Source organism: Vidua macroura, chromosome 1 (genome assembly GCF_024509145.1).
Source record: "Vidua macroura isolate BioBank_ID:100142 chromosome 1, ASM2450914v1, whole genome shotgun sequence".
Classification (NCBI taxonomy): domain Eukaryota; kingdom Metazoa; phylum Chordata; class Aves; order Passeriformes; family Viduidae; genus Vidua; species Vidua macroura.
This window is the reverse complement of record NC_071571.1, coordinates 4,003,633-4,031,495: the sequence shown is the minus strand read 5'-3', so window position 1 is coordinate 4,031,495 and position 27,863 is coordinate 4,003,633. Positions and strand designations below refer to the sequence as shown.

At 44.8% G+C, this 27,863-nt stretch overlaps 1 protein-coding gene across 1 annotated transcript in view; it reads right to left on the bottom strand.

Annotated features, from left to right (window-relative positions):
• CRHR2 (corticotropin releasing hormone receptor 2) overlaps positions 1–5,579 on the bottom strand; it is a 146,898-nt gene extending 141,319 nt beyond the window's left edge. Inside the window, exon 1 of the mRNA XM_053976122.1 lies at positions 5,380–5,579. Coding sequence (XP_053832097.1) covers positions 5,380–5,445 — 66 coding nt within the window. The 5' untranslated portion in view covers positions 5,446–5,579. The remainder of the gene's footprint in view (positions 1–5,379) is intronic.
• Positions 5,580–27,863: the final 22,284 nt, after the last annotated feature.

The following is a 27,863-nucleotide window of genomic DNA, read 5'->3' as shown; positions in this document are numbered from 1 at the left end:
AAGAGCTGTGATGGCCACAGTGCCCAGCAGAGCCCTGGCGTGGCTCAGGAGCCTCTGCTGGCGTGAGCCCCCTGAAACCCAAGCCATGCCCAGGCCTGGGATCTGCTCCTGCCACTCAAAGGGAATGGATACCTCAGCGAGCGGAGCCTGGCTGGCAGCCCCACAGGAAACCTGTTCGGGCCCGTCAGCACACTTCCTTTCCTTCCCTTTTGCCTCCTTTCCTCCTTCCTTTGCACTGGAAAAGCCACCCCTGCCAGAGCACAGCACTTCCCAAACCACGGCAGTGCAGAGGTACCAGCACTGAGCAGCTCTCCCACATGCCAGGGACCTGGGGAACAGCAGCAGGGAGTGTCCCACAGCCCTGGGAAGCAGGCAGCTCCTCTCCAGCCCTCTGGCACTTCAGCTACTATTACCAGGGCAAGGGTTTAGCATTGCAGTGAGGACAGCTAATGTATTTTAATCTCCATCTGCATTACTCACTATTTACTTTCCCGGCATACACAGCCCAGAGTGGACAGTTACTCAGCCAGCATTATGCAAAAGTTTATAGAGCTTTAATTGGCTTCGTTTAATTAGTTTCATTTTCTCACAGCTCCGTGGAAGAAGTACTTTTCAGCTCATGAATTATCAAATGGATTTTCTTTCTTATTTAGTGAAAACATGCTGAGTTTCTGTGCAGGCACATGAGGCTTAAGGGATGTTTGGAAAGGCAGATTCCCAGTTCTCCACCCACTGAGCTCCACACCAGAGCTGGGGAAGGAGCAGCACACTCCCAGCACCTGGCTGTCAATGTTGGCTCCTCTGCACAGCAAGGAGGGACTTGGGAGTCAGAGGTCAGGACAGGACACTGGAATTCATCTCTGTGAGGTGCTCTTCTCTCTCCCTTCCACAGCCAAATGGACCAGCCTTTGAGAAGATCCAGCACAACATCGGCTTGGGAGAGCCAAAGCAGATGAGCCCAGGGCCAGGGAACTGAGCAGTGCTTACCACGGAACATGCTCCTTGTCAAAGAGCATTGCAGGGAGCATCCCACAAACACCCCCATGCTGGCACCACCAACTGGAAATGAAATTTTCATGTATTTGGATGTGACTGACGAGATTCAAGCAGACAGTCACCTGAAGGACAGCTCTGTCTGTTGACTGATCTACTTTCTATTTGTCTTCTCTTGTAACAAGGACCGCAGGCAAATTTATACAACTTCTCAGAGAAGAAAATTAAAACACTTTACCCAACATTTGCCAACTTAAATCAAATACAGCTGCCTTCAAAGCTGTTAAGATTAAAAGAATTATTAGCAGCAAAAGAAAGCAATTCTGTATAAAGATATAGTTTGATAAAAGAAATAGTTTTCTAAAGCAAACCGTCACAAAGTGTTCAACTGTCATGAACAGAAAGATAAGGAGGCAAAGACAATGTTTATGCAATACTTTAACACAGGCCATTGAGTATCCACATGAGGCAGGGAGGTGAGAGTGGCCCGCTGGACAGCTCCAGCTTTACATCCAGTAATTAATGTTTGCACTTTAAGGAAGAGCAGACTACATTTGGGATTAAAAGTGGTGTAAAATACAAGAAAGAAGGACATGGACATGATCCGTTGCAATTTACAGACATCATGTGGCAAAGAAAATTCCTGCAAAAAAGTCATCTGCTGGATAAATTTTTAATCTAGAGTAAACCAGCTTTCCCCCAAATCTCCTTCTTGCATTTGCAGTGCTGCAAAACCTGAAAGTGATATAAACTACAAAGGAGCAGATTCAGCAGCATGTGCAGCCTGTTGTTGCCACCCACATTTCCTCACCTCCCCCTCTCCCCAAAAAATAAGATCTGCAGAACTATTAAAAGACTCTAGAAATGTGCAAATGTTTGTTCTAAAACAATATTTTTAAAATATTTGGTTTACTAATAGGGCAAAATGAAAATAAAAAGAAAACAGGAAAACACATCCTTAGTAAGTCCGTATCACCCGCTACCCCGTTTTTCTCGAGGTGAATCTCTCAGTTCAGCACATCAGCAGCAGGAACTCGCAGTAATCCCTGGCACAAAGAGAGCTGATCACCAAATTCAAAGCAATGAAGAGTTGGCTTTAGAGGAAAACCCCTTCCTGGGGCGAGCCCAGGGCGATGGCAGCACAGCACTCTCCATCCAAGCCAATAAATCAAGCAGTGCAAAGGTCTGAGTCCTTAATCACTTCAACTGTTCAATTTTTAGAATGGCTCCTGGCCACATTTCTGCCCCAAGCAATCTGGTGGTATCTCACACAGTTCCTGGGAATGGTCTGGGAGCTAGGGAGCACCATGGACCAGCTCTGTCCACAGTCTGCACAGCATCTCCCTGGTTTAGATGCTGAAGGAGCTCAATCACATGAGCACAAGTCACTCCCTGGCATTTTATTCTGAAGGCTGGAGAGCTTTCCTGGAGATAGTGATGTAGCAGTGGAGTTAGAACTTGTGAGGCTGAAATTAAAATTCTGCACCTGACAATGCACAGCCTGCAAAGAGATCCCAGATCTCTCTTCCTCCACAACCACGCTCTGGTTTGGAATATGAAGGTCACAGAGTTTAGAGGACTTGATTATGACTTTTCCTCTGCTCTTGACAGGATAATAATATGTAAGCAGATGCCTTATATGCACAAAAGCTAAAGCTGCTTTCTTGCTGGCTAGGGGCAGGGATGAACATCATCACTGAAATGTTTTATGGCAAAACTACAGCCAGCCAACACCAGCACACAGCCAGCTCCCTCCAACATCCAATTGCCATGGGATGGTTACAAACTAAACCCTGATAAAGTACTGCCCCAGGAAAGGCTTCTCCTGATGAGATGTTTATGCTGCATTAATTCACAACAGGGCTGAATTTTGGCAGCCTCAGACCAGGAATACTATTTAACTTGTCATCACTGGCTGATACACTCACACTGCCCCAGCTCTTTTAACAGCTCCAGGAGAACAAATAAATGATAGCAAGCCTTGCTTTTGGTTTTGATGAATAATCCCCCCTTCTCCAAATTACGTGAATTTAGCAAGGACTTCATATAAAAATATCATAAGACTAATTTGCCTTCATTTTATGGTTTGGTTTTTGTTTCCCACATTCAGTTAAATGTATTTTCAAGTGCATCATACATCCAGAACTCCTTTAAGAGAACATAAATCTCAGTTCAAGTCTTCACCCTTTTGCTGACCAGCCCTGTGAAATCTGTCAGGTCATTTGCACCAGCATTTTCATGTGGCAGATCTAATTCTGTACCAGAAAGTTGCCTCATCTCGTGGGCGTTGCAAACCTGCAGCTCCCATAAAACACAATTGCTCGGCTGCTGTGAAAACTTCAACTCCCTTAATTGGGTAAGGGCCTGCTCTCACAAGCAGCCATTCTTTTCCTCAAATCCACAAATGTGGATAAAGTCACTGACTTTGAGTCCACTTTTGAGTGTTTTCAAGTTAAACAAGAACTTAAGAGCTTTGGCTTTGAGCCAAAGTTTTAAAACACTGCTCTTAAGCTTCTTGGTGCAAAGTTCCCTCCAGCTGGAAAGCAGAGATCCAGATTTATTGACAACATTCAGGGATTAAAACACTCCCCAAAGGAGCAGCAAAAGCTTTTGCTACAGCTGGAGCAACCAGAGCCGTTCTGAAGGTGAAGATTCAAAATGTTATTTCCCACACACGTATACAGTGAGCCCCTGCCAGACATCAGCATGTTCCACCCAAACAAGCTCCTCTATAAAAACACACAGAATACACTCAGAGTTCACGCTTCTTGGACTAAACACATTTTACGAGAACTTCACTTTTTTGATCTTTAATCTACCTTTTCTCCTCCATTTCTTTTGAGGCAGTTTTGTTTTTAAAACAGCGACACAATTACCAAAATTTGCAGAAATAATTCAAATGCAAAGTTGCAGCAGAACTGGAAATCTGGAAAATCTATAGATTATATCCACAGAGGAAGCACATAACATTTCTTGATTCATTGAGAATGGATTACTCTGGCTAAATTCTCAGTACCTGAGTACTTTTGATAACCCCACTGACAAGTCCTACACTCTAAAGACAAACTGAGATATTTTCATGGACCAAAATGAATCAATAAGAGAAAACACAGACTGGGAGAGAAAAAAGACTAAGAAACAGAGATCAGGAAGAAGTGGTTCGGGGCTGAAAACAGCAAGTGTGTAGACCCATGCCACTGTGATCCCATGTGCACTGATCTCTTCCTTCTTTTGGGGATAAAAAAAACCTGACACTGGTGGAGGTGAGAAAGTATTCTCTCACTTCTAAGAAAGCTACTGTGAAAAAAAAAAAAGAAATTAAATTGTTCCTTGTCTCTGAAGCCTGTTCTTGACCTGGCTTTTCTTTTTCTTTCTAAATTAGAGAGGGGAGAAAAAACCAAACAAACCCCCAAAATAAACAAACAAAACCCCACAAACAAACAAAACCCAAACCAAACCCAAACAGACAGAACTTAGGGAAACAGAACATATTTTCTTTCTTTATCTAAGGAAATGTTAAAGATAGACCAATTACACTGCGGTTCAGAAGGGTCACTGCCACTTTTTTTAAAACTGTGGGAACAGCCTTTCCAAATTCTGCACAGGTTCAATGCTGCTTAACCTCTCCCGTTTTCTTTTCGAGTCTGGCTTAACCATACTTGAAACCGTCACTCAAAACAAACACTGGGAAAGCTTTGGAAGTCCAGTCCGACAAAGAGACCAACCTGGTCTCCACCTCACCCCAGCATCTCCCAGGGGGATGCTGGTGATGGAGAAAAGCTTCCCGCGGGTTTCACTCGCAGCAAGTGCTTGGCTGGGTGCGTGGGCTGAGCCCTGCCCATCGCCACCCCTGACTGCCGAGCGCTGCTGGGGCACACGGTGCCAGCAGAGGCACCGGGACAGAGGCCGGGGACACCGGGCACCACCAGGGAGCGAGGGGATGGCAGGGAAAACCCCTTCCCGCTGGGGCAAGGAGCTGCCACCCCGGCGGGGTCCCCGTGCTGGGACCTCTTCTGGCAAGCAAAGGTGGCTGTTTCACAGGGCAGGGCGCACTAAAAAGGGCCCAGGGACTCGCTCCAGAGGTGAGCGAGCAGAGGGTGGCTCCGACAGCACCTGTGATGGAGCACGAAAGGGCCACGGGGACGGCCGGATCCCCGGGCAGCACCTGGCAGGGAGCGGTGCCCGCCCGGGGTGCCCCAGAGCCGGGCGCACCTGCGAGGGCGCGGGGCACGGAGCCGCACGGAGCCCCGAGCGAGCGCCCGGCGCTGCCCCGCTGCGTTCCGTGGGGCGTTCCGTGGGGCGTCCCCCCCGCTCCCTCCCTGTCCCTGTCCCGGTCCCTGTCCCTGTCCCGCACCCCCCGCCCCGTTCCCGTCCCCCGGCACTTACGGGCAGGAGCAGGAGCGCGGCGGCCGCTGCCGCGGGGAGGCTGCGCTGGGGCGCTCGCCCCGCCATGAGAGCTCGGGGGGTGCCCGGGGCTCAGCCGGACCCTCGGCGCTGCCCCGGCGCCGGCATCGCCCCCAGCCTGCTGTCCTTGACCCCTGCCCGCCGTCCCGGAGCCGAGCCCGGCGCTGCCGGCGCGTCCCAGAGCAAAGCCCCGGCAGGGAGGGAGGGAGAAGGGGGAGTCGAGCCCGCCCTCCGCCCAGGATTCCTCGGGGATGGAGGCGGCGGGGGGCCCCCGGGGGAGCGCGACCCTCACAGCCTCCAGCAGCGAGGGGCACCGTGCTCTGCCCCGGCTCCGAGCGCCGCAGCGGCTCCCCGCTCCATCGGGCGCCGGGTGGAAGCGGGGCCGCACCGCCCGCACTCGGCCGGCAGCAGTGGGGTGCCCCCTCGCCGAGCTCTGAGTGATGGAGAGCCCTCTTCCCCGAGCGATGGGGACGCCTTCCACACCAGCTTCCAGAAATAACGGGGATCCTCCTCCACCCTCTCCCGTACGCTGGAAATCCCGCTGCCTCCAAAGTGTCCAGGAGCAAGAGGATTCTCCCTGCCCAGGCTCTGGGTGCAGTGGGGATCATTTTCCAAAATTAGGTGCAATGGATACACCCCCTACAGCCCCTCAGGAACATTAATAATCCCTTCACCACCACCCCATTCTGCCAGGCATTAGGTAAAATGTTAACTCCACTGCCTGAAAACTTCCAGGAGCAACAGGCTTCCCCCAGTGCCCAGGTGCAAACTGCATTGTGTGCACAGTGTGCAGAGGTGTTTTATAAAAAGAGGGAGAGCGACTCTGCTTGAGCCCATAGTGATGGCATGCTTTTTAAGCTAAAACTTTAGATCAGATGCTAGGAAGAAATCTTTCCCTGGGAGGGTGGTGAGGCCCTGGCATAGGCTGCCCACAGAAGCTGTGGCTGCTCCATCCCTGGAAGTGTCCAAGGCCAGGCTGGATGGGGCTTGGAACAACTTGGGATAGTGGAAGGTGTCCCTGCCCTTGGCAGGATGGTTGAAATAGGATGATCTTCCTTCCAATCCAAGTCTTTCTATGATTTTGTGTCCCACTACAAACCTGAGAAGAAAAGGGAGAATCCTCTCTGACACTGTGCACTCTGAACCACCTGCCTATACTCCAAGAGTAACAGCACACCCCTCAAGCCCACCATGCAACATTTCCAGGTGTGATGAAGATCTCCACCTGGAAGATAATGAGAAGCAAATTTCCCATCTCCCTCTGTACCTCAGGGCAAAAAGATTCTTGCTTATTGGCCACCAGATTCATCAGCACGCCTTTCCCAAAGTCTCCAAGGCTGTGGGGCACCTCCTCTGCTATTCCCAGTTGCCATGAGAAGCCCTTTATTCCCCAGCACCGAGCCTATTAGGACTCCCCAATGCATGTACACACCTCTATCCAGGCAACCCCAAACCTGCCTGTTTGGCTGACCCTTGTGCACTTGGTTTTGAAACAAAAGACATTTGTCCTGCTCTTAGCTACAGATACTTGCCAGGCTAGACCCCTGTGCAGAGCAAGGTCACCCCTCATCTTCCTGCTGACTTGCCCAAGGAGCTTCTGGCCCTCTGGTTGCTCTGGTGGTGGATGTTGATGATGAGGGAATTGGAATCTTACAGATTTGGATGCCTGACCCTGTTTGGGCCCAGTTCCTGGGTCTGGTAGAGTTATCAGTCCCTGCCCTCCATCTCCAGTTGCCCTCTCCATACAATGGATGTGTCTGTGGAATTGTTAGGTGTGGGCATCAGGCCAAGCCCTGGGCTTCCCAGTGCCAGCAATGAGCCTAATGAGATTATTTTCCCCTCTGCTCCACCCTACTATCTGCCCAGAGGACAGCCAGCTGTGTGTGAATCACAGTCAGAACCTTCCCCCAGATGCAGCTGGGACTGTCCCCAAAAGCCCAGCTGTGTCCTGAAGCACACAGCCCTCAGTCACAGTTCTGGGGCAGGAGCAGACAGGACCAGCTCCCTCCCAGCCCAGCTGGATTTCCTCAGGGAGCAATGCCATACCCTGCCTGTGTAGTCACCTATTGCCAGCTGTTTCCTTCAGGGAGATGGAGGAAACTTTTCTTCCTTTTCCCCCAAGACAGTGCCTTTCCACAACCTTCCTTGTTGTTTGTTGGGGTTTTTTTTAATCAAAATCAATTTTGCATAAAGGTCATAGTGGCACAGAGGAAAGAGTACCAGCAAATTCTCAGGGTTTGCAAAAGCTTAGCAAGCCTTACTCAGATGCAAAATACCTGGACATCTTCCTTTAAGGCCTTGCTGAATTATTTTGCCTTTTGTCATTTGCTCAGAAAGGCATAAAACAGCCTTTGACCCTCTCTAAAACACCTACAACAACACTTACATTCCTAATTTCCTCCAGGAATCCCATTTAGCACAGCATGAACCTCACAGCAAGGAGATGGGCACTTATATACACTAGAAAACTTGGAATCCTCACAAGAGACTGGCAAAAATTCTCACAAAGCAGCATTAGTTTCCCTTTTCCTCTGGTTATTCAACAGTTTGAATACATGTAAATATTTAAGCTTGCCTAGTTTTCCCTTTTCTGCCTGTTGCACACCAGCATTTGTTTCCTTTCATTATTAAAAGAAAACAAAGCCATATCCCAAAGTTGCATGCTTCCAATTAAGATGAGTTCGTTCATGAAAATGCAAAAGGGAGGAATAAATCCAGCCCAAATTTTTATTGCATTTAAACATCCACCTCTGGGACTGGAAACTCACACGCGACAGGATTCCATGAACTCATGGGAATGGGTAAAAGAGGCCTGGAGCTGCCTGTGCACAGACATCAAGTGCCCTGGAACCAGGAAGGTTTTCCATGACTTTCTCTTTTGATTTATCTGTGTTTATTGCGCTGTCCAGAGCCTCGTAATCTTAAAAGTTGTATTGAAGCAGAGCAAAACAACCCAAAAGTGACTATCTAAGGACTAAACAAATCATTCCCATAGTCTCGTGCCCGAGGCTCTTCCCCTTGCAGCTGGGTTGCAAAGTCCTACCAAAGATTTTTGTCATCTGGGTTGCTTATAAGGTGACTCCCCTTTGGATATTCTTTTAGGGTAGAGCTCATGTTGCAGCTTTTCCTTAATTTGGGGGACTCTTCTCCCAGTCATGTCCTTTTCTAAAACTTGTAGGATCATGAATCCTCCTGGCTGGGTTTATGAGGTTGGTCAGGGTTAACGTGGAAACAGAGAGGTACAGACACAGATATCCACATGTGTGGATATAGCACGAGAAATGTAAGCCTTGTTCTTCCAGGGAACACATGAGACCCCTGAGATCAACACTCAGAGATGGAGTGAGTCTCCACATGGGATCATGGCAAGGATCCAGTTGCTCAGTTCTTGCCCAGATGACTTTCAGATATGGCTTGCAGTCATGCCCATACAAGGATAACCCCCCTTTTGCTTGTTGGGTGGTGATTTTTATTCCTCTTTAAAGCTCCTGAAAGAACTTCAAGTCTAAATATCCCCACTGCTCTCAGCTGTACAGAAAGAATCTTCACTGGAGGAAGGGCATGGCCAGCTCTTGGTGTCACATCTAACACAGTGAGGTCCTTGCTGTGTCCATAACCCTGAGGAATTTCTAAAATACAATGAGATAACTTGAAAAGCAGTTTTATTAAAAACCACAAGCATCACACAAGACATCAGTAACCAAAGGGTGAAATGGGGCTGAATCAGGTGCCAACTTTGTGTCTCTGAAACACTGGAGGACCTCTCAGGGGGATGAGATGTCTTTCAGTTAAAAGGAAACATCAGAAAATATCAAGTATATCCCTCCAGGTGAGTTCCAGTGCCCTCTTCTATATGCCCCCACTTGAGGACAAATTGGGTCCCCATTTGTAACTTGAATAGGTTTTAGGCCTCTTGTGCAGGATCTGAGTAAATCCAATTTTAACAATGTATCAGATGTTTTATTCATCCTCTGAACTAATAAAGTTAGAGCCCTTTCAGAGATGTGACAGCTCAGAACAGCTACAATTCTCTGAAGCGTTGTGCTGCCCCGCTCCCTCCTGGCTGCATCGGTTTCAGCTCTGTTTGAGTGGCAGGGGAATTGATCTGGGTGTGCCAGACCTGGGAAAGGCCAAGCTGGGAGAAGGAATGGGAGGAGTTCCCCTTGATTCTTGCAGAATGAGTGAATGCCACGATGACATTTGAAACCAGAATAATTTCTGCAAGAGAGGAAAGTTAGCTGGAGAGTTCTTATTAATTATGAATGTGACGGTTTTCTGAAATAATGGTGGGTCAGAATTGGTAACGAGCATGGCTCAGGAAAACAGGGATTACTCTGACAAAGCAAAGGCACAGAGCTTCTGCCTCTTCAGTAGGTCAGTACTTGCAATGGCACTGGAAGGAGGGATGTATGCAGGATGGAGGAAATAAATGGTGGTATTTAAAGAAAGTTCCATTGTCTGAAATGGTTCCTAATAGTGAAGTCTCTGGGGTGTAGTATAAACCTTGGGAGTGGGGAGAAAGAAGGAAAATTAGCTGAAAGCATCACCCCGTCAGCATAAAATAGATTTTCTGTCTTCCTTTACTGTGGAACTCATGTGGCCACTGTATTCTCATGGAATAACACATGGCTTTGCCGGGTGCTCAGTGTGTGGCACATCCTATTGCCAAGGAGATGCCATTGGCCCTTCACTTCCCAAGGGCACCACAAACCTCAGGGAGCACCGAGCCCAAATGGGCTGGGAGAATTCTGGTGGCTGCAGGCCCTGCCTGGTGTTCCCCTTTGCCCAGCCAGCTGTGGGACAGCAAAGCTGCCACATCTGGGGACGCTGATCTGGGTACTTGGGGCATTCAGGTGCCTTGCTCCAGGCTGGGAAGGACAACTGGCAACCTGAACACCGTTCAAAGTTGCCTGGCAAAGCAGTTTCAGATGAATATGGTGAAAATTATTATCAAGAGATGTTTCACCTTAAAATGGGGGAGGGGGGAAATGTGTCATGAGAGGAATCACCTAATTTGGGTTCAGAATTTCAAGCCACACTAAGTGGAGCCACACCTCTAAGTAGATTTTGGTGGATTTTTGGTACAACTTGATTATTTCCAAATAACTTTCAAGTTACTTCTGTGGAAACAAATCTTTGATTTCCAAATAGCAGAGAGAAATGTATGATTCAGCCTCTCTCTTTCACCCTTTTATCAGAAATGTCTTCTGCATTTTGCATTTAGATTGTGGTGTTCTCCTGTATTTTACCACACTGAAGGAGATCTGGCACTAAACAATCAAATGAAGACTGAGACCGTTCCTGCATTCAGCTTTAATCCACTGTGATTACACTAAAATCTGACTCATGTGTTTCCTGCTGAAGTTCTTTCTTCAGGATGTAGTTTTTAGGATTCTTTCCTAAATTCTGTATTTGTTTTCCCCCTTGACAGGCAATGTCTTCGTACGACACTTACTCTTCAAGGGGTGATTTTTTATCAGCAATCTTAAAATAAATAACACAATTTAGGGGCTAAACCCCCAGTCCTTTTAGCTTGAAATCAGTTACAGATTAGTGTTGAGGCCTAAATAAAAAGAACTTTTATTACAATACTTTTGGGAATGTAAAGCAAAACTGGAAGATTTATTGTTTTGCAAAGAAACTCATAGAACTTATTCCTCTCTTCTTCTATTTCCGTTCCTTTTTGGATCTTTCTGGTTCAATATTATGTCTGGATTTTTTGGCTCAAATAAGTTATTAATCTTCAGCTTGCCATGTCCCCTTACATGCTAGAGTAGCTTTCATTCTGTCTTGAGGCTCAGATATCCAATCTAGTCCTGCAATTTAAATGTTACTATGGTCAGGATTTCTCTTGTGGACTGAGATAAATAACTGTAGGTGTCTCAATATTTTAATGGTGAGCTCATATTGTAATCAGTGGAGATCTAGGAAACCCAACGAAACCAAAGAAAGTACTTTTCTGCCAAATAAAGATGTCTCTTGGGGCTCACTCTCATTTCTGACAAGCTTTATCATTGCCTGAGAAACTTCCCTGCTGAAGTGCAGCTTCACCAGACAAAGGAGGATCCTTTTTGGAGGATCCTTCCCTTGACAGGCTGCTCTGAATTCCTTGAGGTCTCAATTATTTTAGCAGCTGAGCTATCAGCAATTTCTGTCCCCAGCTCTGCCAAGTCACTTTAGGATTTCCTTGTGTGGGGTTATCACTCGGCATGTCAGGAATTTCCTTGGAAAAAGCTTTTTTTTTTGCCAGTGCAATGTTTGCTTTATTTCTTGCCATCATCTGACAATGCTGCTCACTTACCTTTTCTAGTGAAAGGTTTGAAAATCACTCCTTTTTCTCTATTTTTTTCCCCCCCAAGAACTATTTGCAGGCTCTCTGGAAGCTCACAGCACAGCAAACAAAAAGGTTCATGATATTTCATGCCATTCGTGCTTGACACTGTCAGTGTTAGTGGAGAGGACTGGAATTTTGACTCAGCAGTTGGCAGGTGAATGAATCAGAAGCAATTTTACAAATATTCATTTGTCAGTCACAGCAATAATACTCCAATTTTACACTCTGTAGCCATGTGGGTTTCAGTGAATCCACACTGGAGGTACCCACGGGAGAAGAACCAGGCTTAGCTTGTGGAAGAATACATGAAATGGGGATTTTCTACATCCACTTCTCTAGAATTCAGCTGTCAACATAATTTATCTCTCTTTATCTCTAGCATAATGGTGCTGTGTCATCCCTGAAGAAAAGCATCACTCTTCCCAGGAATAGCTGCCTTCTATTTTGGATCGTGCTTGCTGCAGGTTTGTTTTTTTTCCTATTGCAGGTTTTTTTCTATTCTGAGTGGCTGAAGTGACTCAAAGCAAATGGAGGCAAATGCATTTGTGTTACTTCAGACTTAAAACTAAATATCACAGAATCCCAGAATGGGTTGAGTTTGAAGGGACCTTAAAGCTAATCTCATTCCACCCCGTGCCATGGGCAGGGACAGCTTCTACTAAACCAGTCCATCCAGCTTGGCCTTGGACACTTCCAGAGATGGAGCAGCTTCTCTGGGAAACCTGTGGCAGTGCAACATGTTCTAAAAAAATGAGAATTAGGCATCCCTGTGAGTTAGGACTCCCAGGTAGGACACAGATACAACACTTATCCTGAATGTGACCATAGAGTTTACTTTTACAATTTTCCATTGGTATATAAACTGCTTGCAAAAATCTTGCTGCCACAACACTGATAAATAAACAAATAACTTATTTATCTTCTGGTAGAAAGGAGAAACAAGGGACTTGCACATCATGATTTTTTTTTCCAATTTTACTTCTTGCCCTTCATCTGTCTCAGTGTTGCGAGTCACTGGAGCCAGCAGCAGCACAAAGCTCCATGTGGTAAACTATGGGTCTAGAAAAGATGTTGATAAATAGAAATAAATGCAAGTACACAGATTGAACACTAAGCAGAGGCTCCTGCTACCATTTCAGTCTCTGCATAAGACAGAGGTGTCCAGTGTGGGACCCTAAACTTTTAACAAGGACATAGGAAATGAGATGTCAGTTCCTAAAACATCTTATGGCTTAACAAATTACCATCACAGGTAGGACTGGGCTGAAAAAAAGACATTATTTACAGGGGGTCTGACAGGGTGTTCTCCATTCCCCCTTTGCAGTCAGTGGACATCTGAGCAACGCAGTCAGAGCAGGCCAGGCTCACTCCACAACACCCCAAACTCAGTGTCTGTGGCACATCTGAGCACTCACATCCCACTCAGGTCTGTTTCTTCCCTCGTCTGTGAAAGAAGATGAAAACAGTGAGTGCAGATGGGATTTGTAGATAACTGAAATTCGGTGAATCCCACGAAACCTACCCAATCTTTAGCTACAGAAGAAATCACCCTGCAAATGTTACAACTTGCCATCCACTTTGCTGTTCCTCATTGCCACAGGATTAGGACAGTCCACAGTGATTGATGCTCTGGCCCCACACCTTTAAATCTTCACTGAGAGACACCAGCTTTAGGCATGAGAGCATTTGATTTCTGAAGCCCATCTTGTTCACAGCAATTAATTAGTGCCACCTTTGGCAACACTTCCCTGTGATGAACATCTGGCTCCCAGAGTGTGAATCAAAGCTGTTTGTGCTGCCTTGTTGTACATGGGAGCTCTTCCAGGCAGAAGAGCTGGAGGACCTGTTAGTCATTCATGTTAACATTCCTCGAAATATTGCAGCAATCAGCCTCAGCAGTTCCAAAGGGTCTGAGATTTTACAGAATAATGCTTCACTCAGGCACTACCTAATTAAAACACATGCTGCTGGGCTTGCTGTGGCTCAGCCAGGATTGCTTGTCTTATTTCCTCTGGCCTGGCTGACTATCAGTCAAAATCCCTTTCCAGAGCAGCTCTGTGCATCAGATTTCTTTAGCTCACCACTTCTTTGAGGCAGAAATAATGGCCTTGTGCACGCTGCCTTAGATTAGGATGGTTCAGCCTTTTCCAGGCTGCACATCCTGCACAAGGATTGGAACCTCTCACCTGAGGGGCCAGATGAAGTTAGCAGGGCATCCCTCACTGCCAATACAAACAATTTGGATTTTTGGGCCCACAAAATTAATTCCTAGCTTTACCCCAGTGTTTCCATGGACACTGCAGAGAAGGTGGCAAAGTGGGTGGACTCAGCCTGTGGATTAACCAGGAAAACATCTCATAAAAATATAAAGACACTCCTCTAAAATTCCACCACTTATTCATCTTAGCAGAGCTGATGCTACCAAGGACTTACAGAAATTTCCTTCCAGCACTTTAAGGAAAATATTTTTATGCTGGTTTCTCATCACTTTGCATTTCTAAACCATCTTTTCATCCATCTACTCTCCTATTTTTCTGGTCCAGTCTGTACTGAGCTGCTGTGTCAGCATCCTTTGCAAGCAGCATTTCTGTGAGTTATGGTAGCAGGAAGGGGATGAATCATTTCATGTTTATTTATCAGAGATATGGTAACAAAGAATTTCCTTTTGCTCAGAAATTGAATTTTCTGGGTATTGCTTTTTCGTCAATAAATGCTGCTTTACATCCTGAGGCATGAAAAGGAAAGGAAGAGATTATTGTCAGTGTTGAGGCAATTTACCCTCGAATGAAAACAGAGGTAGAGATATTAAGCTAAAGACACCTGCAGTTGAAATGCTTCGGGGTGTGTAATTTTTGTCTTGTGTTCTTTTTTTAGGTGGAAAGCAAGCCAGACACTCTCTTTCCAGATAAACTGTTAGGAGCACTTGACTGAATCTTGAGTTTCATCCCAGGAAAAAAAAAAAGAAAAAAAACCACAACAAAACAAGTTCTAGCCTGTATCAGACTAAAATTTTATTTCTAAAATGGTTCAACTTCCTTTTGACTCCAAGAGCAGGTACAGAGGGTGTTTGACAGACTTAACAAAGGCTTTATTCAGTGTCATTTGAAATCTTTAAAACTGCTGGGTAAAGCACATAAGGATGGACAGAATAATATTCCCCAAATACCTGCAGCTGTCAGTGGCTGAATGGCAGACAGACCCCACAGATCCTTCTTTCCAGCCACATGAAAAAATTCAGGATGCTGCTGACACGTACAGATACAACTCATGTCCTGACAACAGTGGCTCCTGCACACCAGCCTGGGAAACTCTGATAATAATCTTTGAGCATAAAATTCATCTGGGCTGCAAAACCACATCATCCTTATAGGGCTTGTATTAAAATTTGCATTTTTGGTTCTTTTTCGAATTAAAATTTGTGCAGATGCTCCACAAGAAGTCCAAGTCTTTCAGTAGTCCATAAAAGGTTTAAATCCTGAAATTCCCCTACATGGAAGCAGTAATGAATGAAACCAACGTTGTCTCTTACCATGCTAGCACATCTCTTCTGATCCAAATTGGGAAGAACTCCAATGTATTCTACATTATTTAAGAGATTCAAAGAGTTCCTATCAGTGCCACAAGGAACTAATGTATTGAAAAACTAAGTTTGGGGATTTTCTTTACCTCATTGGAAAAATCCCTGAGCCTGACTGGGAAGTCAGCCCTGCTTTGAGCAGCAGTGAGGGTTGACATCTCCAGAGGTTTCTTCCAACCCATGTTTATCTATGATTTCGTATTTCATTGCAATTCATTTTACATTTTTCCTTTGGGAAAAGTCTTTGTAGAAATCCTGATGGGGCAAAAAGTGAAGTGTGATTATCATCAGTAGATTGTGGTCCTTGTCAGGTCATGCTCTACTTGTGTGATTTACACCAGGAGCCAGGTGTAGCATAGATGGGCTTGATATCCTCCTTCCCCAAACACCTGGATTTGCTTTCCACACACCTCCCTCCCAAGGATGGTGTCAGTCAAATGGAGCCAGGGAAAGCAGAGTGATTTTTTTTTTAAATTTTACCTGATTAAAATTAGGGAGAAGACAAAAAGAGCTCACAGAGCTACAGTGTGAAACACACAAATATACTTGTACTGAATGAAAGGAAAAGGCATTTATGACACTGGGGCTTTCCCAGAGCTGAGTATCCAGAGAACACTGCCTGCTTTAGGGGATTCATCCCCTTTTCTGGCATAGAACCACACCTGCCTTCTAACTACTTGTACAAACAAAAACCAACTGATCCCTTGACCCCTCTGTCCAGGGGAATCATGTTCTCCTACTTCAGGATTAAAACAGGCAGCAGGCTTTATCCTCATGAACCCAGTGGGGAAACCCTTCACAGAACAAGACTGTAGGGTACACAAGGAAAGCTTAAAGCCAAGAAAAGGCAAATTCAGATACACCTGACATCAGCCACTGTGGTGGTGAGTGCACCAGCAGTGCCTCCACCCCTGTGGTGCTGGCTTCGAAAAGGGCTCATTTTGAACAGAATTTCTCCTCACTCATATCCAAGGGGACTCAGGGATATTTAGGAATGCCCATTTCTCCTCCCTTTGCTGGTAAGTCTATGACTTGGCAGTGCTGGATTAGTGGTTAGACTCGATGTTCTTAGAGGTCTTTTCTCATTTAAATGATTCTATGATTCTAATAATTCTCATAGGTGATTTGCAAAATGCACATGGTAGATTATATCAGATTTTCCAGAGATTAGGATATAATACTCTGCATTTTCACACTGTCTCAGTCTCTCTGTGTAGGAAGCCCATTGATTGCCATCCTCCCCTCACATCTCTCTTCCCATGAAACAATACTTACACTATGGGATTTTTTAGAACATACAGTTCCCATAATCATCAGAAACTAACAAAAGTAGCAGGTATCTTGATTCTTGGATTCAGAAAAAAAAAAAACCACCCCAAAACATAAAATGAAAGAAAGACCACCTTGGTTTAATGTCAAGGGCACGAGAGCCAGGAATTCAAATCTCACACATTCCACTGCTGACATGTTGTGTTTTAAGCTAAGTCTCTCTTCTTTGCTTTCCCTACTTATAAAGTTGTAAAGAGCCAAAAGTTGTAAAGAGCTTCTGTTACAACTTTATAAAGTTGTAAAGAGCTTCTGTTCTTACCAAGAAATTCAGCATCAGTTTGCAAAGCATGGAACTTGTTCTGGTTATATCCACAAACAATATTTTTGTGCTTGGACGCCAGGCAAGAAGTTCCCTTCCACTGCATGGTGGGAGCACCAGCTACTGAATTTATTGGAGGTGATCTAAAGGCAGCTTTGTGTGCCTCAGCTACACAATAATTGAATGCTGAAAGCACAGGGTGCTGGCTCCTCACTTCATCTGACCTGTGGACAACACTGTGACACTAAAAGGGCCATGGGGACCAATTCTTGCTTTTCTTTCAGCGTGGAGAAGAGACAGCTCCAGGGAGATGTGAGAGCACCTTCCAGTACCTAAAAAGGCTGTAAGAGAGCTGGAGAAGGACTTTTTACAATGGTATGGAGTGACAGGGCAAGGGGTAACAGCTTTAAACTGAAGAAGGGTTGATTTAGATTAGATATAAGAAAAAACTGTTGTGTGAGAGTGGCAAAACAGTGGCACAAATGATCCATTCGTGGAATTATTCAATGTCAGGTTGGACTGGGCACTGAGCAGCTTGATGTGGTTGAAGATGCCCCTGCTTATTGCAGGGGGGTTGTACCAGATGGCCTCTAAAAAGTCACTTCCAACCCAAACTATTCTGTGATTCTTTTTCTTTTAGTCTCACCTTTGAATTTGCCATTTCCTCTATTCTTATGGCCAATGTGTTACAATAACTACTGTGAGTCAGGACCACTGGCATAAGGCCACCAGGATTAATGTAACCAAGTAATCCAATCTTAATGAGGTTTAAAAAGAAGCTTGACAGTAGTTCCAGAGCACTTTTTAGATGTATGGCTTGTCTGCGATTACTGAAGCATGCAAAGAATGTTATTAATAGGTCTGCAGTCAGGTGAATAGGTCTGGATTAATTTCATGTAGCAACAGGCAGTGGTGACTTAAGTTAGTGGAAACTTCAATGACAAACATGCTGATAAACTTTCCAGGGGCTTGAGGAAACACAGCCATGGAAAATCGATCAGGGTGGATGTGTTTAGTAAAGGTTTGTATCTCAGAGTCATCCTCTGAGCAGGTCTGCTCTGCTCATCTCAGCAGCACAAACCCCCCCCTGGCAAACATCCTCCCTGAAATCTGAAATTATGTACCTGGCTGCTCAGCTGGGAGAAAGAAAATGGTTATGAAACCAAATTGCCTGCAATGAGCACAAAATGCAGATGTCACTGATTCCTGGACAGGTCTATGTGAGCACAGCAGTTTCACAGCTCAAGGCAGTGACCTTTGGTAGTTTTGTTTTACAATTCTTAATTCTTCAAGGCAAGAAACAGTGAACAAATGTTCCCTGACCACCTTCTCCAAATCCTTCAGGCTCTAAGTCTTTCAGACACCACGGTGTTTGCAATACAGTCCATTTTAAAGCCACAGAATACAACTGTGAAATGAAAATAGGGTAACCCAGAAAATATCCCTTTGATTTTGTATTTGCAATGCCCTTTTTTAGTCCACTGGCTAACAGACTGTCCTGTCCTTCTCTGATAGTTCAAGGTCCAAGATCAATAATTCTGGTTGTCTCAGAATTGAGGACATAATGACTGCCAGGTTCATGCATCTGAGTTAAAAGTTCAATGGCTAAAGACTGGTTGTGAGCACAAGCAATAGCACAAACAGTCATTCTGTAGAGGACATAAAAGCACACAAGTTGGGTTTGTTTTTTGTTGTGTTTTTTTTTTTTGTTTTTTTTTTTTTTGTTTTTTTTTTTTTTTTGTTTTTTTTTTTGTTTTAATAATGACAAAAAGACAGGCCTTTGTGTGAACATCATCTAAAGCAGAGGAGAGATAATGTGCTATTGCTGAAGCAAGCCAGCTTTGCTGGAATTATTCTGCTTTCATAGCCAGTAAGAATATGGCTTCAGATTTTTAAACTGCTCGAACTACTGAGCCAGATCTGGCCCTCACTGCATGCAAAAAAGGCAGGAATTCTCATCAGCCTCAGTGGGGAAGCTCTGCTTAAAAGCTGAGTCCCAATCCTGCTCATTTGTTTTCAAGGAATAAATGCCTCTCAGTCAGTGTATTTTACAGTGATAGTAAATACTGCCTTCTCAATGTCTGAGCTTAAATCTGGAGACTTAAGCAATTAATGAGGGAATGCTCATGAAGAGCCAAGGCATTAAGTGTCACATTAAGGGTTTGTACAGCATCTGTGCTCTCATGATAAAGAGGCACCAGGTCAGCTGCTCCTTTAAGCCCTGTAATATGTTTATGGATTCATTAAGGCAGAACAATAAATGCAGTGATCAGTCTGCTCCCAACTCCCCCCCTAGAATTATTATAACTCTTTTCAGCATCCCAGAAGTTGTGCCTTCACTTTTAGAACTGCAGATCATCTGAAAGAACCCATCAGAAACATTCCTATGGAATTTCCCACGAGGAAATGTCAACCTGTCAAAAGGAAATGGTATCATGGAAATATGTCAAGTTGATAAAACACTGTGTTGAAAAATCAGAATAGAACACTTCCACAGAAATATTCTCCTGTCAGTCTTTCAGGGGCAGCAGGGTGTGATTTCTATTTTAAACCCTATTTTATTTTCACTTCATTTCCCATGAAAAACAGAGAGCAGAAATCATAGAATCACAGATCATAGAATTTTGGGATGGCTTGGGTTGAAAGGGACCTTAAAGATCATCCGTAGGCAGGGACACCTTTCACTATCCCCAGTTCCTCAGAGCCACATCCAGCCTGGCCTTGAACACTTCCAGGGATGGGGCAATCATAATTAAATATTTCTAATGCCACCCCCACCCCAAAAATGGCATGCAATGCAATTGTTGATTTAATTTTATGGGGAATTTTATTTTTCCAGTACCCATTGAAAAATCAATTTTTTTCCCCTGTTCAGAATTTCAAGTGAAAAAGAAAATCTATTTCCCTCTCAGGTTTTAATTAAAACATGAATTTCCCAAATCAGAAGTGGAATGGTTAAAGTGCATGGTGGGAGGTGCTGAGGACTCAGCGTGTAGCTGTGGCAAGATAGCCTAATTTAAGAAAAGGGGAAGATGATTCATATTCTCCTTTGCTGTTAAAGTGGGGAGAACAGAAAAAAATGTGTATTTTTTCACCATAATTAGGTGCTCCCAGAAAGAGAAAGGCAAATGTAGAAAACACAGAAATATTTAGATTTAGTAAGGGAAATCAGAAAAAGCATTGCAATAGCAAGGGCAAATTCTTAGAAGAAAAAATTTGTGAAGGGTTTTAAGATACAAAGACATGTAAATACCAGCTGACCTTGGGATTCTGGGTGACTGCACAAAAATCTCCATGGACACAAACACCTTCACTTTATCAGACATGGGCTGCTACCAGGGCTACTCCAGTGGAATAATCAGCATAAAATCAGACTGGTTTTAGCAATGAAGCAAGAACACAAGATTTAATCCTTGTGCAGTTTGGCATATTTTACTTGTGAGACTGGTTTGCTTTGCCCATCGTTGTCTCCTGGTGTGAGCCCTCCTTTCTGTGGGAAGCTGTGGATGACAGTCATGGAAACTCATCGTGTCCCAGGCCTCTCAATGGGAGCAGGGATGGGTCAGCTGGAAAGGCTAATTAATCTGAGTGGAACATCCTACTAACACAACTGTATTGTTTCCATGTCCAGAATTAGCTTAGTTGAGACTAGACTGAATAGCTCAGCCTTGGCAGAACGTAGATATTTCCCAGGAGACAGATCCATAATCTATCTGCTGTCAGCTATCACAAAAATATGTTATTGCTTTCCATATAGGATCAGGAGCAACAGCAGTATTCCACAGATTCTCTGGCATTTCTCCTGCCCAGATTCAGAGTGTATTTAAGGCTACGCTGCTTTTTTGGCTCAGTTATTTTGTTTTGTGGCGGTGAGAGAAAGTGTGGGAGAAATTCAAAATGGAAGAGATCTCCTCCAAGATTGAGGGGCTGGGATCTTTCAGTAAGGAAACCAGGGAATGGAGCTGCTGGAACTTCTTGACCAGATTGTCCCACAGAAAGGGATGGATGGCACACAGGAATTTATTCTGGGATTTGATATAGCTTGGTTTGGGAAACACTGAATTGACAGAGCCCTGGGGACACAAATAGTTGTGTTCTTTATAGCTGCTGTCCAGGTGACTGTGGGAGACTCCTCATAGCACAACCTGAAGGAGATAAATGCATGGATTCTTGAGGTTTAGCAGGACAAAAAGATGGCACTCATCAGAAAAGATGCAGTACACAATAAGAAAATCTGGATTTTCCAAGACTTAGGAGTCAAACTATTCATGAAGGCTTCATGCCACCTTCCTAAATAATGGTTTAGGGATACAAATTCTAGTTTGTCTATTTGGTTACTGCATTTCAGCAGCATCAGGTTGGATTTCACTGACCTCAGCTTGCTGCCTGCCCTCCACACAAGAGCAGACAGATCTTAAAAGATCCTGAGGTGGGATTGACTAATTCAGTTCCTCCCTTCTGTGAAAGCAGTGTATATCCCTCCTATGGAAACAAAATAGTAATGAATAACTGGTATTCCAGTTTTCAAAAGTGCCCTGCTTCTAACTGGGGTGAAAGCTTTTCTTTGAAGCAGAGTTTCATTTCAGGCTATGAATCAAGGCAGACCCAGGAAAACATGGGTGTTAGATTTGATGGGAGATGCATCTGATGAGCTGCAGGTGTCTGAGCTTGTCTCTGTTCCCTTCATAGAAAGAGGGGACAGAAACAGAGTCCTGAGGACTCTGAGGGGCTTTACCAACCCCTCCTGTGGACACCACCTGCAATTGTGTCCAGTCCTGGTCCTGCAGCCTCGGCCTGAGTCATGCTGGATGAATATCTGCCTTTTGCCAGTCCCAGATGTGTATGGACAGGGACACCACTGATCTGGACTCAGACACCCCCCAGCTTCACCTGGCACCTGCCTTGTCACCATGGGCCAGCATGGCAGGGACAGGATTATCCAGACCTCATCCAGCCTTGACTTCATGACAGCTGTGCCAGACGTGCAATAGCCTTAACTTTGCACTTGCCCCATCACCATGAGCTTGCCCAAGGATTTTGGACTTTTGGCTGAAGTTCAGTGCCATGCCTGGGATGGGTGGCACTCCCTTTGGGGTGCTGCATGGCAGGATCAGGGCCAGGGAGGTCCTGGGGCTGCTGTCTGGTTTGTCACCCTCAGCTCCTGGCTCCCTCTGCCTTGGGAAGCAGCTGCTCCCTGCCATGGGCATTTTAGAGCTGTCTGCTACAACCTGCAACTGCACCTGGGGAGGAAAATCACAAAAACTGCCAACCCTCCCCCAAAATGGGGAGCAATTTTTCATTACTTGGGATCTGGCTTAAATAGCATCTTGTAGCTTCAAATCTCTGAGGCAAGTAATCCCACCAGCCAAAACCTCATCTGTGGGGAGAGAGAGGCACTTAGAGGAAATAAAAACTATCTTGTGCTGTTGGGTAGCAGTGATCACAAAATTGTGGAACAGTTTGACAGGAGCATATATTCAATGACTAGAACTTCCCCTCTGAAGTACTTTTCCAAATCTAACTGATAAACTTTGGATCTTTAAGCCAAGCATTACTCCACCAGTGGGTTAAATTAGAAGTTAAACACATAGCTATTATTAACAGGTATTTTCCCCCCTCTCTTGCTTCGGCCAGGAGACATTACCTGAATAAACTCAGGCTGATCACGTTTGGATATCCTTATACAGGCAGAAAATGCAAGAAGTCAGTTTGAGAGGGGACCATAATTCAATTATTCCAATAAACAGCTGTTTAGCTCTGTAACAGGATGAATGAAACTTAAATTTCTTGCACTTACTGGAAGAAGAGATTATCATCTCTAATTGGTTTTTTTTTTTTTTTCCTTTAAAGGCCGACCTGATGATAAGGCCGAAGAATATTTGCCAAATCAGCCTGAAACATGGCAGCAAGTAGTATTTCCCAGATTAAATCCCAAAACATTTCAAATCTATGGTCAAAAAATCCATTTCCATCAGCCTTCTGAAAGCAGTGCACCTGAGGAGCTTTTAGGTGCTATTTTGGACATGTGAAGTGGCAGAAACAGGCCGAAAAATGTTTACCTGTGTTGGTTGGTTTTATTCCCACCTCAGCTGATTTAAGGATCTGCTTTGTTGAGTTTGTTGAGTTGCAACAGCTCCATGAGGGTGCAACTGAACTGATATGAGGAAGTGAAAAGTGAGGGAGCACAAAGCATCCTTGCTGCTCCAGAAAATGCCATATGGAACCAGGACTTCTGCTCGGATGAAAGTGTCACACCTCTGAAATACTGATCACAGTGAGGGTTACTGAAGACCCAGAAGATAATGAAACAACTAAAAAAAAAAATAAAAAGAAAAGGTAGATTTTTTTTTTATTCCTTCTTCCATTGTGCATCATAAATCAGGTTTTGCATTCATCGTTGGAGAGCCTTTAAAAGGCTTTTAAAAAGATTTTAAAAATAACAAACAAATTAAAAAAAAAAAAAAAAAACCAAAAAACCAACTCCACTGCCAATTGTCATTCATTAGGCTAAGCTAATCTTGACTCTAATTATTAAGAGCTAATGAAAAGTTATCCAAGAACTGTTATTGTTATTGGACACAGCAAGCTAAACCAGCCCTGTGCTTTAACACTCTCTGTTTCTTGGGCAGTTTCTGGTAAATACCCAGAAGATCAGAACTGATTTTTAAAATTGATCTTGCCAGTGCTAAATTTTTAGAAATCATGAAAAGTCTCCCAAAAGGCAGGGTTTGAAGATGCTTATTTACAACCTTCTCTGTGTATTTATAGGGAATTTCTGTTTTTCTTGCACCAAGTGTTCAGAACTCTTTCCGTAACCAATCAGAATTAAAAAATAAAACAAACAAAAAAACCAAACTAAACAAACAAACAAACAAACAAACAAAAACAAAAACCCAAAAAAAAGTAAAATTGGAGGGTTCTGAGGGTTTTCTTCACTAATTTTCTTTCCAGTGGTTTTGTTACAGAATCTGGAGAAACAAGTGAAGTGTGAACTAGTTGGGTACTCATAGGTTGTGAGTTGAGAGCACTGAACTTTGGTGTGGCATGAAATTCATGTCCTCTTCCCCAGGGGTGGGTAGCACAGAGTTATCAGAGAATTTCTGTAATAAATTATGAGTCACTGATGGTTTCCTACAGTGTGCCAGCCAGGGAGGAGCAGAAAGCTTATTTGATCAGGTTTAAGAGTTTGTAATGGAAATATAAAAGTCACAAAATTTTGAGGAGATTTAGGGATTGTTTGGTTTTATTTTTTTTTTTTTCATCCAGGATGATGAAATGATTTTTCATGCCTTGACTTGATGCTGCTCTTCTATCCTAACAACCCTTTCCAGCCTGGTGTCCTGTGCCCACTGTCTCTCCATTTCAAAAATAATAATTAATATCATCTTCCTGCTTGCCCAGCTAGCAGAACACACATTCACACTTCCTGTTGAAGACTGCAGCACTAAGTCATCTGTTTCATAAGACAGCTCTCCTTTAAAAATAGCCGTGTGTGTTTGGGAACACTGCCTGCCTGTCCCTGCCATAGGATCCTCCCTCACCATTGCGTTTCCCATTGTGTCAGCACGAGGCTTTTTGACCCTGAAGGTGGAGCCAAACTTTCAAATTCTTCCTTGAAATCCCAGCAGCTGCAGGACCCTCATGGTGAGTGCTTTAGTCGGGTTATTTTTAGAAAGGCAGCTTTAAACGGTCTAAATTTGTCCTCCTTTGCCCAGGAGCAGCTCGAGGTAAATTCTGCGAAGTAAAGGAAGCTGAAGATACTAAACCAGTGTGTGCAGCAGCAGATCCAGGCATCACAGATCCTTTCCAGCTCAAGTCAGAGTCAGATATTGTTTTTCCTGCTGATTTTATGCAGAGGATGTTTCACCACTGTGGTGACAGTAGCACCAAATAAAATTGACAAAATAAAAATTACACCTTTTGCATTGGTTTCACTAGGAGTGAAGTCAGGCTGTTTTCAGCTGAGCATCAGGAGAGAGCCCCCACACAAGGAATGAGCTCTCTGAGGAGCTGAAGCAAAGCAGAGAACAGCCAGGATGGTTCAAGCACACAGCTGTGCCCCAGATGTTGCTCCAATTACCTTACAAGCCAAGCACTGTGCAAAGCTTGAAGTGGAAATCTTAATAGATCTTGAAGTCAGGGGAATTTTTTTTCCCTCCTGGATATTTAATACAAATTCTAGAAATAACTCAAGGGGAATATTCCTCTGCCTCCCCTTGCCGTGTGAGATTCAGACATCCACCCCCAGGGATCCTCTGGGTTCTGAACCCTATTTTTGTGGCAATATTTAACTACTACCCAAAAGTTCTTGAATCAAGAGGAGAAAGTGTTTCTGCCGTGTTCTACTCTTCAGCATTTCCTATTGGTGAGAAAATGGTGCCAGGTTTGAATAATCTCAATGTCCCAACACTTATCCCAACCTTGGATCTGTCCCTTTATCACTAAATTATGCACTATACCAGTAGGCTGATCTTTTAAACTGAACAATCTTCCCAATCCTATGGATTAAAAAATGTGTGATATCTTTCTAGTTTCTTTCATAGTTTCATAACAGTCCTTCAGCTCTAAATTAGGCAGATCAAATCAGGATATTTGTTTGTACTTGCTAAACCACAAAGCTCACTGTCAGCTCAGAATGCTCAGTTTGAAAGTCTAATCAAGCCTGATGTTTTTACAAGACACTTCACACAAGATTCTTGGAAAGGCGTTCCTCAATCCAGTGGATTATTGAATTAATTGTCAGGAGCAATGCCATTGCCCTGCACAGATGGGAAAGGGAAAGCAAAACAGCTCAGTGACTTGGAACCCAGACAGACCCCTGAGGATATTAATGTCACCAAGTCCATGAAGGGATTATATGGATCAATAAAAATAGAAACAGTCACTGTCGTGTTGAAAAAGACAAAGAAGGTCAAGCATAACTTGATCAGGGCAATACGGGGAAGGAGAGCATGAAGGGAATTGTAACACATTCATCAACAGTGAACAAATACCCTTAGATGAGTGATTTATTCTCCAGTTTCTCTTTGTAAATTGCCCTGGTCCAACAGTTATTTCTCATTTCTCTTCTCCCCTTTCCACCTCCCCGAAATTCCTATCAAAACACTTCAGAAAGTAAGGCCCAGCCTTCGTCCTGCACCCCAGCAGTTTGTGCCAGAATGTAATGCATGACATGGAGGAACCAGCCTGCTCTGCAGGCTGTGGCAGCTTTCTGGGTCCCCCTTGGAAGAGGATGACTGTTCAGATGAGTTATCCTTGGACTGCAAAGAGCCATGTTTACAAGCTGAAAGGAGCAATTAGCAGTGAATAGTCTTGTCGGAGTAAGGAGCTTTTATGCTCTTAAGAACAAGGCTTGAGGAACAAGCAGCTGCTTTCTGCTCCAAGCCAGCAGAGCCTGCTGGAGAGGGAGGTGTTCTTGTGTGTGATGTTTTCTGTCACTTATTGTGGGAGGTACTGGGTTTACTTGGCCCTTACTAATCCCAGAATCACAGAACGCTTCAGGCTGGAAGGAACCTAAAAGATCAGGCAGTTCAACACCTCTGCCATGGGCAGGAACACCAGGATGGTTCTTTTTTTTGTCAGGGCTGTTTTGCAATATTCATTAAAAATGAGCTGGCCAACACTTTTTTAGTTATTGACACTGCTGTGAGCATCAGTGGGGGAAAACATTAGCCTGCTGAGGCACCTGTAGATAATCCCCTGTTTTATACCTGTAAATAATCCCCTGTAGCACTGGGTTCCATCAGCAGAGTGCTGTGTCTGTGGTGGCCTCCACACTTGCTGTATGCCTTAGGCTGCAAGATGTGGCTGGGGGTGTGTGCTCTATTGCCCATCTGTCAGAGCTGGGACAGTTCTCTGCTGTTCTTTGGGCAGTTTTCTTTATCCCTCCCACAGCCAATCCTCCCTTCAGGAGATCTCTTCTGCTCATGGCCACTGAGTGTCCCTGCATGGCTGAGAAAATTCCATCATCCCATGGGGAGATGCTGCGCCCAGGGGAGGAGCCAAGCATTCCTACCTGGATACAATCTGAGATTCTGGGACACCACAGCAGCCTTTGCCCGCTGCATTCCCAGAGGAGCAGCTTTCTTCCCCACTGCATTCCCAGAGGAGCAGCTTTCTTCCCCACTGCATTCCCAGAGGAGCAGCTTTCTTCTCCACTGCATTCCCAGACGAGCAGCTTTCTGCCCCACTGCATTCCCAGAGGAGCAGCTTTCTGCCCCACTGCATTCCCAGAGGAGCAGCTTTCTTCCCCACTGCATTCCCAGAGGAAGCCCAGGCCCATCTCCAGCAGCCCTGGAGCTCCAGAGGAAAACTCCAGCCTTGTCCAGGATCCTGCTCCAGCAGAAGCACAGCTGGCACTGCAGGAGGGCTGAGCCACCATGGAATGGCACTGCTGCCACCACCCTGACCCACAGGCTGCCAGGGCCTGCTCTGACTCTGGCAGTGTTTTTTGTACTATTGCATTTGTATTTTTAATTTTCCTAATGAAGAACTGTTATTCCTGTTCCCATATTTTTACTTGAGAAGCCCTTAATTTCAAACTGATAATAATTCAGAGGGAGGGGGTTTACATTTTCTATTTCAAGGGAGGCTCCTGCCTTCCTTAGCAGTCACCTGTCTTTTCAAACCAAGACACTGTAGCATCCAGAGGGCCCCATGGTTGCTGACCAGCCCTGGGTGAAGAATTTGGACCAGCAGTGACCCTGAGCCAACACCAGACAGGAGATTTTGCTCTGCTGTAGCCACTCCTTGTCCTGCCCCACATGCTTATGTGGAGGATAAATGCTCACAGCAGTCCCAGAGGAGGTGCAGCTCCCAGCTCCCATCCTGCTGTGGTTTCCCTGCTCTCAGAAAGGCAGGAATGTCATACAGTTTAAAGAGTTGGCAGATCTTGGCCTCGTTGGACAGGCCAGAGTGGCTGCTAATCAAACCTGAGCCTGGTGCAGGATTATTGCAGCAGATCTCCT